General features: G+C 43.4%; 2 protein-coding genes across 4 annotated transcripts in view; both read left to right on the top strand.

The window, feature by feature from the left end:
• The window catches only part of LOC128880096 (octopamine receptor beta-1R-like), a 50,331-nt gene that overhangs the window by 4,768 nt on the left and 26,577 nt on the right, over nucleotides 1-18,986 (top strand). The window contains exon 2 of the mRNA XM_054129800.1: nucleotides 7,296-8,409. Coding sequence (XP_053985775.1) covers nucleotides 7,774-8,409 — 636 coding nt within the window. The 5' untranslated portion in view covers nucleotides 7,296-7,773. The remainder of the gene's footprint in view (nucleotides 1-7,295; nucleotides 8,410-18,986) is intronic.
• The window catches only part of LOC128880094 (octopamine receptor beta-3R-like), a 100,547-nt gene that overhangs the window by 67,766 nt on the left and 13,795 nt on the right, over nucleotides 1-18,986 (top strand). The gene's annotated exons all lie outside the window — the stretch shown is intronic.

Below are 18,986 nucleotides of genomic sequence, written 5' to 3'. Positions count from 1 at the left end.
AAAATCTAATAACTTTTTGATATACATGTCGGCCATATTGGATCCGCCATCTTGAATTTTGCAAATTTTATATGAAATTCGAATTTTGCTGCTGAAATAAGTCATAAATATCATGTTTCATGAAAATCTAATAATTTTTTAATATACATTTTGCAATTCTGATATCAGATTCGTAATTTTCGTCGCAAATAACTCAAAAATACCAAATTTCACAAAGATCCGATAACTCCTAAGTTTGGCCACCGTGTTGGCCATTCGAACCACTGTGCGACGCCTGCTGTGGCGCCAGGAAACGAAGAAAGGCCTCGAAGACGACTTCCGTTGAAAACGAGTCCGAAATTCGTTTCCCAATGGCTGATAGTTCTCTAATAATGAAATCTATACATACGTCGATATAATTACGGGCGCACTTTGCATCTATTTCCGCATTAGCACCCGAGTGCATAATAGTTATACTGTAACTCGGAGCACCTGGTATCGTTTAACTTTGCTTTGTAATTGTATCTTTTATGGTTGTGTAATTGCACTCGCTCATAAATGCATAGCGTTAACACGAGCACGAGGAGCATTTAACGCCAATTAATTTTACCTCGTAATTCTATCCTCTATCGGTTTTGTAACCACACTTGAACGTAAATGCATAAACATTAATAGAGGCACGCGGATCATCTCGGTGATTTCGAATCGTAACGCTAGAAATAAGCGAACGAAGATAAAAATTGCAACCGGACGTTTGGAAAAATGGACGCGACGAACGGTGGTGTTTATCGAGCGTGAGGCTGACTTTATTTCAGCTGATCGATCGATATTTATGTCACGAATGCGACGACCCGCCTCGCCGGGAAATTATCTGTCCACGTGAAATTAGTTGGTCGCATGTTTCACCCTGTCCGAGTCGAGAGACTGGGATTTAAGTTCCGGCGGCGCTTCGGGCTTGATCGTTGGTCCATCCTCGGCTTAGCTCATCATTTTATTGCGAGCTAACAGACTGAGAGTCTATCGTAACGATTTCTCGTCTAACTGGTTTGGAATCTCTACCGCGCATCGCTTGGATTTCAAACTGGTTGTTGACTCACACCGGTCATTATTAATTATTTAATCGGGTGTTAATCGACCGATCCATCCAGCTTCTTTAATCGGCGAAAAAATGGAAAGGGAAAAGGAAAAGATCGACGAGACCGTCGTGCAATTGTTTAAATGAAATACGTTTAAAAATTGGAAATATCAACTTTTCGTTTTATTAAAATTCCGCTTTGGATTTTTATTGAAATTTTTGCAATTCTCGGTGCATCGCCTGTCCGTAGTTTTATTCGATTCGAAATTTCTCCGATAGCACCGCGGCGCTATTCCGCCGTGAGTTATGCCGCATAAGAGGAGAAACAAGTGTCTAACTCCTATTTGAATCACGATATGAGCCGCGGCAGAGGTTTCTCCGCAGTTCGAGGAAACGCTGAGAAGCTTGGCACGTAACGTTTCGCGACAGTCTCTTCTTGACGTGGAGGAACGATTTACGAGCCTCGGCTCTCGACACTGGGCTGATTATACGCGGATTTTCCTTTCTTTTCTTTGCGCTTGTTCTTTCCTTCGCAATTTCGTACGAGGCCGTCGCAGGTGCACTCGTCAATTTTGATTGTGGCAAGCGATGGATCTCTCTTCCGATCTACAGGGTGTTCCTGCGGTTTTCCTCGAAAACTATATTATTAGGATTTTTTTTCAATACTAATTTTAGTCCAAGTTAGCACTAAAAATTAAATCGCATTAGTACGAGAACAAGACATTTACAGACTTCGCATTATATTAATATTTTCATCAAGAAATATTAAAATTAAGAATATTATTAAAACTGCGACTCGCATTTGTAGAGCACCCCATAATTAAAATCTCCTACCGACGACCCAGATACAGGTCGTAATTTTGGTCTGAAACAAAACAAAGAACCAAAGCAATTTGTATTCTCATGCGTTTTTCTCTTAAGTGAACTAAGAAAAATCAGACAAAATTGTGAAATTTTAAATTATTTCAAATTTGAATTTAAAAAAAAAAAGAAAAAAGAAATCACTTTGAAGCGATAAAATAAATTGAAACAATTTCAAATTTCACAATATTGTCTGCTTTTTCTTAGTTCACTTAAAAGAAAAATGTATGAGGATAAAAATTTCATTTGGTTTTTTGGGTAAACTTTGGCTGAGGTTGGATATTTTTAAAAGTTCGATAGATTTAATTATTTTCTTCCATCCTAAACAAATCCCCCCCCCCCCCCAAAAGAAAAAACGTTTGTTTTAGGCCTTCTAATTCGGGATACTTGAGGTTACCCGCGAGCAACGATTTCAATACGTCTCGATGCAACGAATTGGCGGTACGCAGAATGGTAACTGACCTGTCTCGTTGAAGACCATTAATGGCGTAACCAATTGCCACCCAGATGTGTTAGAAGAAGACCGACATTTCACTCCCCAGCTTATAAACCTAGTTACAGCACACTTGACCCTGTTAATCGTTCGATCCCCCCTGACGATTTATACTAGGTGTAATATGCGGGAACCCCCCTCAGGGATGAATTTATCACTTGAAGAGAGTGAAATAAATGTATACGAACGTTTGTCCTCTACGACATTGTCCTCCGTAAAAATCGTTCTCTTGATTTTTGTTCGATACTTGGTCTCAATATCGTCAACGATAGCTATAGAAACAAGCTTTAGAAACACGCTTTAGAATCCGTGGTCTTGACACGAGCGGTCCAGTAAGAATCCAGAGTACGTTCCGGAGTAATGTTTAGAGAATATTCATCAAGGTCGCACGTAAGTTATCGAGCTCTGCTTGTAAACAGTTGGAATAGAATTAGTTATGGCTCGCCGTCTAGGTTGACGCGACGACGAAACTTGGTGCACTGTAACTCGGAAACAAGGTCGAACGCAACGTACATACGTCTGTGTCGTCGATCGTTATTCATCGATAGCGCCCCGTCTGGGGTGGCGAAGCAACGCTTTATTTTCTCAAAAATCATCTTTAGTATCAGTAGTCTTTAGTAGTCATCGCAGTTGCGCGACGGTTTGGCGGTTCCCGTGATGCGTTGAAATAGAAGCAGAAACCAATCGCAACGTTCGAGCGTTGAACTTTCGACGGGCTGGCGGATGTCTTTAAATTATGCTCGCGATCGTGAATATAGAACGAGGCGGTTCCACGAAAGTTAAGGAGAAATCGTTGATGGGATGTCTTAATGTAATGATTCCTTCGGACGGAGAAACGTTAATACATGGTGCGGCAGAAAATTTCACCTCTGAGTTGTATTCGTTCTAGCACGAAAGCGCTTCAAGTTTGGAATTTTTTCAAAGTTCTGTTCGATTCTTCATTAAAAAAGGTACGAAAATGTATTTGTTTCAGAATTTTCCAACGTTCACGTCGGCTCGCGCTTGATTTTCTCATCGGGCAGCGTGTACCACCGATGGGTCGCGCGGATATGTTCTATCGAGCGGCGTGTACCACCGGTGGGTCGCGCTCGCGTGTCCATCAGGTGGCGTGCACCACCGCGCCGCCCCGTGGTGAGAAGTACAAATAACAGCGCCGGCGTGAATGTGTTAAAAATAAAGCGAAAATATAAAGTTGCGAAAAAATAAAGTTTTTATGGTATTTTATTAAGAGGTCTTCGAATAGCCAAGACCTCGTTTCATCGGGTTACGAGACCGAGAAGAGTAAACAAACATGGCGAGAATAAGAGAAGCGAAAGATCTGGAAGCAGTGGAAGAAGTTTAAAGAGCAATTATTAATGTCTTTGCCGAGTAATTCTTGGAATGGTCCACTTCCGCAAATTTATCGTTGTTGCAATTACGAGAATACTGCGAGCACATAACCTTTTTCTTAAATAACTTCTTTCTTAGATTACCTTTCCTATACGACCTGTTCGATAAATAACCTCCTTCGTAAACGAAGGGATATTCATAAACGAAGGTATACTCGTAAACGAAGGACGCCGTTTTCTTTTTTAATCCATAATTTATGCATTTCGAGCATCTCGATCGGAAGGTTTTGCAGGAATCGATAATTACAAACACCCGTTAGATTTACGGATAGCATTATCCTTATTCGAATGTCGTGCCATGAAAAATGGCGCCGCGGTAACCGAAACATTACTGTCAGTCATACATGAATGACGTGACAATCAGTGTTTTAACACGTTCGTGTACATTGCATACTTGGCATGTATTCGTACGAAATTAAACCGACGTAGAATTACCAACCGCGCACTCTTAACGATACGCGGGTGCTTTCCTAAAGAGACAAATAAAAAAAAATCAAGTTGCCCGTTAACCCTTTGACGAGTTTTTTTTTTTGGAAATTTTTCTATTTATAATAACTCCCGAATAATAAAGATTAACACCATTGGACGAACAAATTTTGCTTTGAATAATTTTTGAATTGAATAATAAATAATTTATTTCAGAGGCTATTTTGATCGCACTTCTCAACCATTTCTTTTACGGAGTTAATCGATTTGTGCAACGAACGGCTCAATTATCACGTTCGATCAGCCTCGTTGCAGAGTAACAGGGGAAAAAAAGGTACACCTTTTTCTATAATAGAAATCATCCGTTCCCACCGAAAATACTTCCTTTATATTCTCGTGAAAAGAAGGATCGCGCCAACACAGGTCGCCGCGAACCTCTCATTCAGCTCTTTGTGCAGAGAAAATTTATTGTAATGATAACGCAAGCTCCTCCGTGAAAGGGCGAATATGTACCGTTTCCCATTGTCGTCGACCGTATATGCCCACAGGAAATCAGGCCAGTCCCAGGCGTTCCCGTCGACAGTATCTGCTCGCGTTTCCGCCGGAACCACGAGCGTTTCGGGTGCCATTAATTACGCCCATTGAACCCTCGCCTTCGAATTCTGGACCGCGTGTATCTCGCACACGCCGGCTGCCGTTGAAGCGATCTAGACCTTGGGCTCTGCCCGAGACTTATCGACAGTGCCAGCACTCCGGCCAACCGAGGAGCACTCGAACGCGAGAACCCCGGCCAAAATTACTACACAGAGCAAGAAAATGAAGAAAACGCGAGGTCCGCTTGTTCGTTTTCGAGGCTGAATCCATCTCTGAGGTTTTATTAGAGTCTTTCTCCGCTACGTATCGATTATCCCGCGTTTAAGATGGATTTCAGAGGAAACCGACCGTTAACGGCCCTGGCACGGAGCGTTTCGCGTTCACGAACGTCGCGAAGAATCATTTGGACGGATTAGGTTGGACCTTGGCAGCGGTATTCGCGGCGGTCAAACGTGGGCGAGGTAATTCAGTTATGGAAAAATTGGCCTAACGACAAGATTGTCTTCGGAGACTTCGGTACATGGACAGTAGTAAATACTCCGTTCGATATCCTTTAATTTCGCTCTTCTGGTACTGTTGAAAGAGGAGGTTCTTACACTAATTCTGGGACACCCTGTATATGACTAGAAACTTGTTCCAAGAGATTCCAACATCAGGACGCCTGTCTTTTCCATGTCCTGGAGGAACCCATAACGTCCATGCTCGCTCGAACGCAGTCTGTTCTTATTCACACGTCGGTCGAACGAAATTAGGATAACCTGTTGAGCCCCTGACACTCGTTCCCAGACGCTACAAGACTCACCGCGTTCCAGAAACCGAATCAAACGAGCAGCGATCGCATCATAATCGCTGAAAGTGGACACGCAATCGGTCGGCGATCGATAGCGATTGCCTGCGAGTTGTGTTGCGTTTAAACCGATAATGTAAATGAGGACTTAGCCTATAGATGATTGGGCTGGAATAGTACTATCGATATATTCCACCGTCTAACTATGACTGGATTGTAGCGGTGCACTCCCAGGCATGGAAGTCGGACCACCCGACCTCGTCGGATCAATCACTGCAAATTAATCTGTTGTCCAGTTGCGCAACGCCGATCAACAATTTGCCCTGTCGCTCCGCTCGTCAAAGATTTGAACCCTCGTGTCACTGCGACGATTAAAAATTAGAGAAACCAGCTCGGAGCTTGGTCGGTATAGAGTTTCACCTTTGGTACGCTTATTCCGCCAGTAAACGCCAGGTGGGACGAGAGCACGCATTATGTCTCCGCTCGCTGCTGTTTGCGTTTTACTTGAAATACCTGAGAGTACTGGGTTTTTTCGGGCAAGCTAAATATGCATACGACTCGTCTCGCCTACCACTCCAGCCGGTGTTTACTTTAATGTTAAAGGACGCTCTGTCGCTCCGGGACAGGGAGATGTTTATGTGGAAAGTTTGCCCCTGGAGTCGCGCGCGCGTTCACCTTTTACACCGGCTGCCCTTTTTGTCCGTCGGTTTACGCGAAACTACCCCTTAAATAAACGGGAAGGAGTGTCTCCGTTGTTCGGAGTTCAGGATTGATGCGGCCGCAACTTTTAATTACCCCCGTGAATCGCGAAATACGTTTTTTCTCTCTGCGGTGATTAATATTAATAATATATGTCGCGGCACGTGGACCGCATAGGTTCAGAAACGTGAGAATTTACTCGATCGGGGACTTCACCGGGCGATGAGTTACGCAAGAGTTTCGCGTTGCCAACTTTAATTAGTTATGGTGTCCTCGTAGACGGGGGAAGATGATACGCGCGAACTTAGCGGGCTTTCGGTCTCTAGCTTCGTTCTATAAAATCTTTTCTTTCCACTCAGGTTTAACGCATTGTCGATCTGTCGCGAGTTGACTCGTGTATTCGCGTTGAAACGTTGTCGACCGATCGCTAGTAAACTCGTGCTTTGCACTTGCATTATCTACTTCAATTTTTGAAACCCAGGGCTTTTTTTTTGTCTTTGTTTTTTATTTTAAGGTGAATTGGAACTGTAGTCCGATATTTCACCACTGTTGTGTTTGTTCGTTTCCAATTTCTATTTTCTTTTAATGTCTTTTTATTTGTCCATTGCTTATCTTATGCCATATATAGACCTTTCCATATTTTGTTAACCTACTCTAATCCAAGCATGAAAGAAAAACCGGAGTGGGACGGCCGGGATTCGAACCCGGGATCTCGCGGCGTGGTAGTCGGCTACGCTACTCACTGCTCCACTATCCGCCCTCTTCAGAAAACCCAGAAGTAGAAGTTTAGCCCTTCGGGGTCATCCGGGGTCAAAATGACCCCAAGCGCAACTTTAAGATAGAATTACTATAGGTTATTAATTTTATGAAAATATATTAAAAATTGCCTGAGTTGTGATTTTTGTTAGTAAAAAAATTTTTGTACGCATTGTCTCCTTGCTGGACATTCAATTACGAAATTGTTGGATAGCACAAGCTTTTTTCTTTTGGAAGCTTGTTACAGACAACTCTATAAGATGATATAAGACCAAGATGGACGGCTAGATCTTACAAAATTTTGAAAAATTCAGTAAACAAAGGATTAAACTTTATTTGGGATTTATTTAGATATTTTAATTCCACATTCAATTACCTAATAATAACCGGTGACACGAAGTCGCTTCCATGTGAAATTTCCGGTCAACAATCCGTTAAACAGAGAAACGCTCATTTAGACTTAGAACTGACTACGTCGAGCTCCGACGTCTGGATGTAAATCCCGCTATGGAAAGCTCCGATAGCTAGCGAACCGAAGTGTAACCGCAGGTGCATCCGGAGGCTCCGAGCCATCATGCACGTGGACACTCAGAACCGTCAGCGCTTGATCCTCCCCGTCGGCTGCAGGAACTTCAAATCCGCGTTTCGGGAGCAACAGACTATACCCTGAACCGTGTTGCGGCGTCTAACATGCTCCCTGGCCGTGCCTTCTGGAATGGAAGTCAGTGAGCCACCGGAGGATGACGTGGACCTATCGTTGGGCAGGATCGGCGCTACTACGGGGATCGATCGTTTCTCGGAGTCGCTGAACACGACCGTGAGCGACACGTTGGAAGCGGTGACCGCCTCAGGGGACTCTTATCATCAGCCTAACGTGATCTGGACGGTGATAAAGGGCGTGGTGATAATCAGCATCATCGTTACGGCGCTGATAGGGAATGCGTTGGTGATCGCCAGCGTGAGACGTCACAGGAAGCTACGCGTGCCCACCAATCGCTACGTGGTCAGCCTGGCGGCGGCTGACTTCCTCGTGGCCGTCTGCGCGATGAGCTTCAACGCTTCCGTGGAACTATCCGGCCGCTGGGTCTTCGGCCGGGTCATGTGCGATCTCTGGAGCTCCCTGGACGTGTACTTCTCCACGGCGTCCATACTTCACCTGTGCTGCATTAGCGTGGACAGGTACTACGCCATCGTCAGGCCGCTAGAGTACGCGGCCATCATGAAGAGGGTCACCGTCATCTGCATGCTGGGCGGCGCGTGGCTTCTCCCAGCTCTCATCAGCTTCATCCCCATCTTCATGGGGTGGTACACCACCGACGAACACCTGGACTACCTCAGCAAGAATCCTGAGGTAAATACCGGATGATGTACAGTCGGTCCTATAAGTATTCGTACCCTCTGTGTCTGTGTCTGTGTCTAATTCAGGGCTTCTCGAACTTTTTTCATTCGCGACACCATTTATGATTGCGATTTTTCGCGCAACCCAAACAATATAAAATAAACAATACGTGAATATTTTGTGGTGATTTATCGTTCAGGTAATGATATATACACATATGAAAGAATATAGTTTGAGCATTTGTTTAAAAACATACAAAAATATGAAATTAAAGTTGCGCAATAAGTTGTACAATTTTATTTGTTATAGTTACAAGAATTATATACCCTATTTTTCGTTAAAACTACATTTTTTTGGAATAACAAAATTAAAAGAGAATATTGAAGAAAGTATTAAATATCGTATGATATATTAAAATCTGGAGACCGTAAGATTTCGTTGAGCGACCCATTGGGAACATTTTTGGAACACCCTGTATACTAGGTCTACCAGAAAGTTCTCTCCGTTTTTAAAATAACACATAATAATAAATGTCTCATACCTTGAATAAATTTTATTGAATAATATAATTTTTATCATTATTTGTGACATCTTGCCAGCGTGATTGCAATTTATGTATCATTTTTCACGAATATGAAACTTGTTGTGACTGGAATGGACAGAAGTTCCCGGTAGACCTAATATTTATAACGAAAAGTTTATTTGGAATCGTCGAGCCAATCATTTAATTTTGACGAATTTCTTCGGTAGACATAGCAGCTACGAATACTTATACTGATTGTATCTGTTTAGTAGGGGGTGGGTTAAATAAAAACCGAGAGCGAGGATTCTTTTTTAAATGCGACGATTCTTGGAGGGTGGTATACGATGATCGGTACGAAGCAACAGCGGAGCTCGTTCCCTAAATTGATTTTCTTGTAAATTCGTATGGAAATTTCCCGTTCCGCGTTACATACGAGGGAATTCGTAATTCGCACTCGTTTCAGTGTTAACCTCGTTGTCGAGTGGCACTCGACAAGCGCAACGTTCAATTTACTCATTACAGTTGATAGAATATTTTATCGGATATTTACACTTGGATCGCGCAAGGCTGAATTTCAATCCGCGGAAAATCGAACGGGGAACGGAACGAAAGGAAACGAACGGGCAAGATGAACGGCCTTCGGAATTTGCATAGAGATGATTTAGTATCTGCCTCTTATCCGAGCGTACTATAAACGGAAGCTGGCGATTAATAGCTTTAATAATTCTCCGTCCAGCACACACGCTGCGTACCTTCGCACGTTACAGTGCTTCCCAATTCTCCGCATCTATTTTCAATCTCTCTATTTTCAATCTCTCCGCCATCTGTCTGCAACTTTTCCGAATCGCGAAATTAAAGTTTAATTCTTTATGGAAGAAAGTGCGGCGCTACGAGAAGAGCAGGGCGAGAAATGCGACAAATTTCAGCGTGGAAAGACCCCGCCATATTTCCTCGCCTCTATCGCGTTTCGGACGAGATTGCGAGCATCTTCTCGCCTCCAGTTGCGCGATGTTTCTTGTTGAACCGCAGCTAGCATAGTTCCCAAACAACACCGTCCGTTATTATATCCAAAGTCATACTTAGTTGTTTTATAGCTTCTCATCCGGTGTACCACCACTTAGAACTTCGGTTATACGTCCTGCGCGAACAGACGCGTACGAAAACACGGTGGCGCGCATAAGTTATCGTAATTTTGCCCGCGCGAAATTGCAAGGGAGGGAGGGGAACAGAACCGAAGGAGGCTGCCGTTGAATTTATTACATTCCCCGGGAATTTCCACGAGTGTTTCTTGAACGTCGTTACGCTGAACCGTTTCCGCTTATGAATTTTTCCCATTTTTATTCGACCTTTCAACAGTTTCAATTTTTGGATTGTAAATTTCCTCCTCTGCGATTTCTGTTGTTACGTTGCTTACTTTCCATTCTTTTCAATTTACGTGGTTCCGAATGTAATTATACCCTTGCTCTCCGGCTGAAATTGAAGTATATCAAAAACGGCGAAGTTTGTTCGCTTAAAAATTCTCAAAAAAAAAAAAAAAAAAAATATTAGGAGTGCGCGTTTGTGGTGAACCGAGTATACGCCGTGGTGAGTTCGTCGGTGTCGTTCTGGATACCGGGCGTCGTGATGATCGTGATGTACTGCAAGATCTACAAGGAAGCCGTGCGTCAAAGGGAGGCGCTGAGCCGTGCCTCCAGCAATACCGTCCTAAATAGTGTTCACTTGCACCGCGCGTCCAGCTCCAGGCATCATTCCAGGGCGTCTCATCAATTATTGCTGCATCCGAGCAATGCCAGCGACTTCGGAAGGCCTATGTCTTACAGAACCGCCGCGGAGCTCAACGTGGAGAACGGTGAGTGGCATTAAAAAGAGAACGAGAAGAAAAAAAAGATACGATACAACGGCGTCGGAACGACTGCCGCACCGTTGCGCCGACGTGATTAATTTTATATTAACGTCGAGCTGCTTTTTATGTATCGTTTAACGCGTTCGAATTGATCAGGGAGATAAATCGAGCGGAGACTGTAATTAGAGGTCGGCCGGGGAAACTTTCGTCTGTTACGGTGCGAAACGTTAACTCGAAGTACGATCTAAATTTATCGTTCAAGGTGTAATAGAATATTAATATAAAGAATGGGAAAAGAGTATGGAAATCCCTAGAAAACTCGCGGGTCTAGTGATTAAACAAAAAAATACAGGTCACGCCTTAGGTGATTTTCAAGAAATCTTCTCATTATCAAGAAAACAAGTTGACCTTGACAATGAGAATTCAAGGTCAAATACAAGGTCACCATTGGATTCCTCGTTGAAAGGTACCTAAGGCGTGACCATTGTTTTTTGTTTTGTCACTGGACTCGCGAGACTTCTAAGAGTTTCCTTTAGGGGCGCGCGATTTATTCTCTCGAGTACTCGATTTATTCGAGTATTCGAAGTTCGAGTCGAATTATGGTTGGTCTGTCTAGCCGAGTCGAGTGTTTGAAAATTCCGAGATATAGGAAAGCCTCCATAAATGCACAAACTCGGGACCGAACTAGTGCATTTATGGTAGACTTCGTACATTCTCGCATTAGGAGATTAATATTTGGAAGGGATTTCCATGCTTTTTCTAAAAGAAAACATCTGGGAAGGTCAACCTCTCCGTTTTTACCAATCTTATTTCCGTTTGTTATGTTTTTTTAACGTTTCCTCTATACCAACTTGTCGTTTGCCTCTTTTCCATTACCACTGAAACTTGATATTTTCGTTTCGGGCGTCGCGCGTCCGCGTTATTTACAGAAAATCGCGAACAAAGGACGCCTGTTTGTTACGTGTTCGCAACTGTCAGCGATCGTTAAGAAACCAATGCTTCTTTCACGCTTTTAGAAACCCAAGTCGCGAGGCACGCCTGGCTCTAGTATCGTTGCAATCATTTGCACACGTCCGCGATACTCTGGACGTGTTCGGTATTTTTAGAGCGTCTTCTGGGAACTTGTTTTACGAGACACTTATTAAGTGGTTATTTTGAAACAACGTTAGAAAATAGAGAATCGTCGAACGTCCGAGGTAGTGTACTCGTAAATAACGATTTCTTTTAAATATATATCCCCGATACTTTTTACCGCGATAAATCTGTTATCGCGTACGACGATAATATTTATTTTAACGAAATATTTCCGAAGACAGATAGTAAAATATCTGTTTCCTTTACCGAAAAAGTTTCCGTCTTTCTGGACTTAAACTTGCCCGATAAATTTTCGGAAGCTTTTGCTTTGCAGTTTCTTCGGTAATGAAACTCCTTCCGCTGAAAATTCACTGCAAAACGAAGCTGCAGATTTTTCACCTCCATCCCGGCGACAAGACTCCTGTCCGTCACGAGCGTTCCGTAAATTGGAACATAAATAAACGTCGAAAGACATCGATGGTTGAATCGAAATCGAAGCGAGGGATACAAGAGTAAAAGAAATCGTCGATCGCGCAAAATGAACGTCTGCGGTTGGTTGTAACGTTCGCTTCCATTCGACATTCGGTACCGTAAAAACGCGTTTAAGTGCGGCCAATTATCGCGGGGCAGAAATTACACGTGTCCGAAATGATCGAGATTGATGCTGTATGTAATCTTTCTGCCATTTTCGATGCACGTCAAGGTTGCCGGTAGCGACGGTCGTTTCGTTGTCTGACAAATTTTTTTTACCAATTCAATTTATTTTCCCCAAACGTCCGATCGTGTCGCTTTAAAAATTCGATCGCAATTTTAACAGAAAGAAAAGACTACTCCGCGACAACCCGAGAGACAGCGCCGTACTTGCATTTTATTTGATCGTTTTTCGACAACGGTTTGCCAACGTTGAACCGAACGCGTTTTGCGTCCGTCACTGAAATTCCAGCCTAATTTAATTCCTCGGTGAAATTTCACGGTAATTTGTCGAGCCAACCGCGTAAAAAGCGGCCCTTGGTGCGACGTCCAAGGAGAAACTCTCGGACCATTGCGAAATGAGTCGAATGGAAATAATGATTCGCTCACGGTTTCCCACTGGACAATTAGAGTATTCGTATGCAACGTGTCGCGACCTAAAACGACCAAAATATAAAATGAATATTCCCTTCGGACTTAAAAGAGAATTTTAATATAGTTTTTTTTTTTTAGAAAGTTGTTCATTCCAATATCCAGAATTTATGAAGAAAATTACAATTCAATCTGGTGGCCCGTGAACGATGAATAAAAGTGGTAGTTTTTCTCGCGAGACGTCTGGCAGCGGTGAAAAGATGGGCCAGGAATGTGAGGTTATATCTCAAAGATGGCCGACCATCCATCCGAATGACGCGATGATCAGCGGCTCGCAACGAGAATTTTTCTTTTCGTTGGAGATCGCGCCGCGCAGGTGTTGCACGGCGATAATGGACGCAATTTGTTAGCGAGACGATAGACGGGTTTCTTACGTTATACTTAATTCAATTTTCTTTTTGCCTTCGCCAGGTGTGCAGTGGTTCGAAGTCGCAAATAATAAAGACGTGTTTATTAGACGAATCGCGTTACGTTGGATTTGGAATTAGAGATAGCATTTGCGTCAGCGATGAAGTAAGCTATTTTCACGCTTGACAATTCGGTCGCTGTTAACGTCAACGAATAATTAATTCTGATTTACAATACCAAATCGCTCGGGTCACTCTTTAATCGAACGATTAACGTCACACGGAATTTTCTATCGATGGAAAGAAAACACGTGTCGATTAATTCTGTTTCTGTTACATATTGTATGTAGCTGGTGTCCCAGAATTTGAGCATCAGGATCACAGTGCCCATCCGCGACTCAATATCAATTCTAAATCTTATCTAAATATCATTTATTCAAGAAATGAGAAAATTGACTAGAAATGAACAAAATTGAGTTTCTTTCAACATCCAGGGGTCCCGTTACTTTTTATCCGCTAATCAATTTTTTATTGTAAACAACTGCGTAGAATTACATTCCCGTTGTGCTTCGAACCGTAAAAGTCCTTTTTCAAACGATTCAAATGCTTCGACATGAGAAGGAACGTCGTGCGGATAATGGAGGCACGGGAGTCTCTACTGTATAATACAAAATTCATTTAGAAACCCCAAACCTATCAATTAATTTAGACAAATGTCTTCAATAGACATAAAATGTACGAATACTTACGGGATCGACTGTACATATACACGTTCGTATTTATTTACTCCTCACGCGTTACATAATAATACACAAACATTGTATGATGGACGCACGTCATTCAAGTGCGTTTATCTCGATCTTACGAATGGATCGATTTAACGCGCGAGTGGGAATGAAATTTTCCAGCTGGGAAGCGTTTAGGCGTCATCAGCCTAAGTGTCGCTTTTAACCTGGCGCGACTGTATCGCGTATGGGAGCGAGAATTTTGTCTCGACGGGGATGCATTTACGTCTAAATGCATTTCGCCTAAAATAACGCAGCGTGAGAGAAATTTAGTACTCTGCGTGTAACGAACGTGGCGTTTATTATTGGTGAGAATGATCAATTTATCCTTTGCGTTGGCGCGCGTTGCTCAGACGCGACATTTTCTAGTCAAAGGGTACAATAAGGGGCCAGAGTGCGCCCGTTAACCAAATTCGACTCGCGATGGTTTGTTCGTCGTTTTTACGATTCTCGGTTCATCCACGCGGATTATCAAGCATCCGTATTTAAAACCGTGACGCGTTCCGTAGCGTTATAAATCGAAAATACTCCCACGAGGTTACAGTATAAATATGCTCCTGGCGACAGTGAGCTATGTGCATCTAGTGGAGAACAGCCAGACGAAAGAGCTGCCAAAAGTTTCAGCCAGCGAACTTGGCATTCAGCGGCCATGTTGCCTCCAGGTCCAGCGGTGCACTTGTTCGATATCCATGATTATGGCTGCACGCCGAATAAGTTCGCGGGATTCCAGATATTATCCACCGATAATACTCAAACTTCGAGTTGGCAGTTATCTAAACGAAACTCTGAAATCCGTTTTTTCCCTGTTCTTTAGAATCGTTTGTAAATTAAAGATTCCAAGATTAGCCTGTGAAATTTAAGCTATTGAGGTACAAACGATTCTAAAAGGGAAAAACGAATTTTGAAAATCTCAATATCGTCTCCTGGCCATTTTTTGAATTTTTTGTATCTAATAATTGATGAGGGTGCAATCGAAATTATTCAATACAATCAAGTACAAACAAAATACCATCAGTTTCCATAAAAAAAAAAATTAACTTTTGAAAAGCCGTGTGCCAGGTTCACATAGCTTCAAATAACGTACGGATCCGTTTCGCGTGCCAAGCGAGTTTCCGCGAATGCGTACGCGATTTTGTACCCAAATGAATCGAATCGAAACGGGATAGTCGTCGATGGGCGTAAAATTATCGCGATGGCTGTACCTAATTCACGCCAGCAAATTACACATAGTTGGTCCATAAGTTATAGCGGTTATCAGCGGCGCAGGAGGATCTGTTTACTTGGCCCGTTTAATTGGGCGCGCATGCGAGCCACAATGTGACACGCACGTAACACGTTTCGTCGTTTCTGAGCAGCGATAAACGTCACGGCTGGGAGCCAAGACCGTAAATCGTTTTGGACACCGAAGACGATTACTTATGCTCGCTGAACTGGCGCGGAAGGGTACACGCGTTTGAGTCATGCGAAACTTCGGGCGTATCTTAGGCGTTTTTAGACTCGGTGGATAAACGGTACCGGTGTTTTCAACGCCGCGTCGAATAATCGATCTTAGGCGGAGCGACCGATCGATCGGAGCGTTCGTGATTTACATCGAAACATCCTTATTTCCCGCGAGTAATCTTGATAATGACAGATTAACGACTGACCCGAATACAATCGCGGCAGAGTGAATAATTAAGGCCTGGACAGAAGTAAACTTTTCGTCGCTGCGAAATTATGCACGAGCCGCTTAACTGTGGGACTCCTTTAACGAGGAGCCTTTTCGGTCGACTGTGCCAGGTCGTAATTATGGTCATGGAAAGATCCGGTTAATGCTACCGTCGTTCCCTATCCTGCGGAGTATTTTAATAAATAGAGTAGTAATGTTTGCTCGCATCATTTTGTAACGTTCCAAGGCGTAATTTAGGTCTGATTTTGTCGAGGAACGTCCACGTTAGTCTCGAAACAGCCAAAGGAAAACTCGGGTAACAGGGTTCCCCTGAGAAACACCTACCAGTGGCGTCGCCTCAGGGTCGCTTCTGTCTTTGGTGTACTTACGTTGATTGAAATCTTCCTCGATCCTCCTCAATCTGTCTCGACTATTTTCGCGTCACCGAAAAGCTTCTCCTTCGATGTGGAGTTTAACGCAAACAGTGCTTTCCTCCTCAAAGCTCCCTCTAATTCTTCATTACACTTGTAGCCAACATTTCCGTCTCATCTGGGTCGGCTACTTGCCAAAAAGACGCGTCGGAAGAAGGTAAATCCTTCTCTTACCGCATCCTCCTGCCTTCCGGACAGACAGCCGAGCGGATCCATCTTTTCACGCGAATGCCGTGGATTTTTACGAGCGTCGCTGCCTATTTAGAAACTGACCCAGAAAGAGCCACACAAAGGCGGGTGGTACGAGACTCCCTCGCTGGCTTCCAGACGCGGAAAAGAAAGACGGATTTTGCATGGGGCAGAGCTGGACGAATATAAAGGGAGTTATGTACACCGAAACCCTTAACGGGTTCGCCAGAGGTTCCTCGAATCCAACCGCGATTCTTTATGCTCCGAGACAAGCGAAGCAGAAGCTTCTCGCAGAGAAATGAGGAGATTTCCTTGAAATATGCAAGACCGTCTTTGGCTCCTCTGTGTCGCGGAATTGTAACTAAATAGAACCTTGAATACGGCTGCTTTTGTTTTTCGCGTTTTCTTTTTTGCTCGAGCTGCCTTCTTCGGGAGGCGATTATTAACCTTGCGCCGTGCTTCGCGAGATTTCGACAAAATAGACGGTTAAGTTGGAAGATGAAAGATAGAAGGTTATAGAAGGTACAGAAGGTCTAATTTTTGGGAAAGAAAATATAACCGACTGCGAAGAACATTAAAACTGCACTAAAAAGTATGAAATAATTTCTAGTTAATTTATATGAACACTCACCAGCTCTAGATGAATTTGGTTAAATTTATAAATACAGGAGGAGGCGAGGCAAAATTGAAAATTACCTACATTCAAAATTACCAAAATTGGTTTAACTGTCTGTCGGAGGAACAAAAAATATCATGTTTGGTTATTGCTATCATTATATCGCTTTAGAGATTATATACATTAACGCTATTCAATATCGCTAAACCCACTCAGACAGTATTTCCGTGTAGATAGTATACATATTAACTGTATGCAATATTGTGCCCCACCCTTGCCAAAACAAATACATCAAACCCTCTCAGACAGTATCTATATACGTGTCGAATTAAGTAACCTGCTCCTTTTTCGAAGTCGGTTAAAAATAAGTATAGAAGCTAAAACGAAAACGTAATCGCAATCGATCGAGCAAGTATTTTATTTTAATTACTCCGATCTTCCGTAAATGAACGTCGATTTCAAGGAACTGCTTCCCCGGGGCAAACATCTCGATTAATCTTCTTCGTGGAAACCCATATACCTGAACTATTTGCAATTACCGTGGCCGCGAGTGGCCATGAAAGCTCGCCCGCGGTAAAAACTCTCCCCTGGTCTCCTCTCGTATCGTTAACTTCATATGGCCGCCCAACGACCCCTGAAGATAGGTGGAATAAAAAAGGAGGAGCCCATAGGAGGAAAGAAAACAAAGGAAGGTGACGAAGAAAATATTTCTCTCGCGGTGTGAATGACTGTAGGGGGTGGCGGCGATGCAGCAGAGTTCATCTCATCGTCTGGAATAGGTCACCGTACTTTCGTTCATATTGCACCGCGTGAGAGAATCGGAGAACAGTCTCCCACATTCCAGCGTGCATGCTTATTACTGACGGAAACACGGAACGCAATTTTTCCTAGGAGATCCGCTGGGGTTTAACGGGCAGTAATTTCTGTAAAAGTGTGTTCAGTTTCCGAATCTCGGTTCAGAGACGTGCACTGTAATCTTTCGTTATTTTGAATGTAAAATCAGCTTAATCCATTCACTGCCAACTACGAGATATGTCGTAGGTCAAGTTGATTGCAATCACTCGAGAAATAAGTTCATAGTGTTTTGGCTCCCCAGCGAAAGGGTTTCCGTGTGTTGAAAGTGGTATTAACCCTTTATTTAATGAATTTCTCAAAAGTTTTTAAAGTCTAGACGTCCATCTAGAAAAAAAAAAGAAAAAAAGCTTCCGCTGCCAAGAATTCAAAACGAACTTCATAGAAGTCGACTTGAAAATCACAATAGGTTTCAAGAGCGTTTAATTAATACAGTGAGAACATGCCATGAAAAAATTGATGGGACTTATGAGTGCCGTCAGTAAATAAAGGGTTAAAAACAAATAACCTATACTACACGTTTGTATCAAATCTTGGGCGCCCATGCTTGAAAATGGCTAACAGAGAATGGATTAAGAAGCGGGACTACCCCAAGGAAAGACGCACAGGGATCGCTCCGTATCGATCCAAGTTCAAACGACCACGAGCCGAACGGCGATATCCATTACCCTGGAAAGCATTATTCCGAACATAAAATCAACACGAGGCGGTTAGACATCTCGCACTTTGGTTTCAATTAACCCAGGACCGAAAGGATGATCGGCATTTGAATAATTGGAGCGTCCCTCTGATACCAAAACAGAGACGGGGCGAGGGTGGGGATCCTCCGGTGGCTCATTTTCAAGCACGGCATCCAGCAGGTTGCCAAAACGGTTTGTAAAGATGAGTCTGAAGAGGTGGCTGGGAACGCGGAGGGGCCGGGGGAACGATGCGAGAAGTGGCGATGGTGGAAAGACGAAAGAACAAGGGGGCGAGGGAGCTGTGCAGGGGCTTGATCTCTCCCAGCCTGCGGTGAGTGGTAGGGTAGGTCAGTGAACGCGGTTCCAGGCAGCCTCAACGAGAACACCCCGGGACACCCTCGTCCTCCACTTGTTCGCTCGATATCTGGAAACGTCGACAGCAGACGCGACGGGAAAGAGGGGCGAACGGCAAAAGCCGC

The sequence above is a fragment of the Hylaeus volcanicus genome, chromosome 7 (genome assembly GCF_026283585.1).
Source record: "Hylaeus volcanicus isolate JK05 chromosome 7, UHH_iyHylVolc1.0_haploid, whole genome shotgun sequence".
NCBI lineage: Eukaryota > Metazoa > Arthropoda > Insecta > Hymenoptera > Colletidae > Hylaeus > Hylaeus volcanicus.
The sequence above is the reverse complement of the archived record's forward strand: the minus strand, read 5'-3'. Positions and strand labels throughout refer to the sequence as shown.